This window comes from Habropoda laboriosa, unplaced genomic scaffold (assembly GCF_001263275.1).
Source record: "Habropoda laboriosa isolate 0110345459 unplaced genomic scaffold, ASM126327v1 scaffold128, whole genome shotgun sequence".
Classification (NCBI taxonomy): Eukaryota; Metazoa; Arthropoda; class Insecta; order Hymenoptera; family Apidae; genus Habropoda; species Habropoda laboriosa.
This window is the reverse complement of record NW_017100281.1, coordinates 415,097-416,719: the sequence shown is the minus strand read 5'-3', so window position 1 is coordinate 416,719 and position 1,623 is coordinate 415,097. Positions and strand designations below refer to the sequence as shown.

General features: G+C 37.3%; 1 protein-coding gene across 3 annotated transcripts in view; it reads right to left on the bottom strand.

The window, feature by feature from the left end:
* LOC108573633 (serine/threonine-protein kinase PAK 3) overlaps window positions 1-415 on the bottom strand; it is a 4,420-nt gene extending 4,005 nt beyond the window's left edge. For all 3 annotated transcript variants that reach the window (XM_017936098.1, XM_017936099.1, XM_017936100.1), the window contains exon 1: window positions 71-415. In XM_017936098.1, coding sequence (XP_017791587.1) covers window positions 71-126 — 56 coding nt within the window. In that variant the 5' untranslated portion in view covers window positions 127-415. The remainder of the gene's footprint in view (window positions 1-70) is intronic.
* Window positions 416-1,623: the final 1,208 nt, after the last annotated feature.

Here is a 1,623-nt window from a genome sequence, read left to right as displayed (position 1 = left end):
CTTTAAATTTATATTATAAGTAAATTATAAAATTTCTACCTGTATAATATAAGGTATAACATTAAATTACCTGTTTGATGTAAGTCGCACAGGAGGTGCAGGGGGTTTGTCCTCTTCATCTGACATGTTGTCTTTGCTCCTGTTTCTTTGTTACCAATCTATTTTATGTTGCTATGTTTCTGTACTTTTATTTAAAGGTTGTAATACTATTAGCCTCTGCTCTGGTTATTTCAATTGGTGTGTTATACAAATCCGAAAGAATTAAGGGTTCAAATCATGGTACATAGAGAATACTTTATGTTGATAAGACCACCAAATTGTCTGTTCAAAACATGGGATTGTAAGATCCATTCACTTTTCTTATAAAAAAAGAGATGATTTTTTTGAATTTTCTCGAAACGATATTTCATATATCGGTTCTATATCAGGAGCAGAGATAGATAGACTTTTGATAACCGGTAGAGAACATGAAACGAAACAGAGGAAAAATGCCCCTCCTCGTGGGTGTCAGTTTCGAAAAGGTAATCGGTACTACTTGCGAATGGTCTTGTTCGATTGCAAATAGTAACAGCGTCCACGAACGGGTCAATGTCGTGAGTATGGGGTGTACACGAAGACAAGGGACAGACAGGCACCTCCAAAGCGTGATTCACGCACGGGTGCAGACACCGCGTCGGATCTACGAACTCTAGTTCTCTCTCTCCTTATTTTTTGTTTCTCTGTCTTCACCTCCCTCAGTGTCGCGATTACTGTTTTTTCGTTCTCTCAATGTATCACTCCTCCCTTTTTCTGTCCTCTCACACTCGTGAAAGAAAAAATACGGTTGTATATCGTGTATATATGGCGCCGCTTTATCCACACGTCCGTGATGTGCCGCGTTTGGGCACGGCGGAGGCGGAACCACGCGGCGCTTTAAGTCTTATCAATGGCACCTCATTTCGTACATATAATCGACGCCTGATGTCGACAAATCTCTCCCTATTTTTCTCTACAACTTTTCAAGGTTGATAAGAAGTCTGAATCACCACCGCCACCGCGGTCCTTTGGCACTGCACAGCGCCTCCAGTGGAACACCGTTCACTCGTTCTCTATCTTTATCTATCTCTCTTTTTTCCTTTCCTTTTCTCTTTTCCACTTTTTCACTTATTTCTCTCTTTCTCTCTCACTCTCTCTTTCTCGCTCTCTCACTCTCTCTCTCGCTCTCTCGTTCTCTTGCTCTCTCTCTTTCACTTTGCGTATGTAGAAGATTTGATCATTAGTGCGTGTACATGTATTTATTTTCACCTATATGACTATTATTAGTTACACGATTATACTTCACATGTATGCTTATATGATTTAAAAAAAATTTAGAATAATATCGGTTGAAGTTGTGGTACTACTGCAAGTGAATCAATTACAGGTCAGCCAACGTAAAAGCAAATATTGTTATAAATCTCGTCATGATTTTATTCATCAAAATTAAAATTTTAGATTATAAAAACTTTCGAAAGTATTAATCTACGTGTTCAATATTTACGAAAAACTATTAAAAAGAATTCTGTGTACATATCAGTTTTATCTTGATAATTTTAATCGTTTACTATTTTCATGGAGTTATTAATCAAAGCTTTATTTACATTT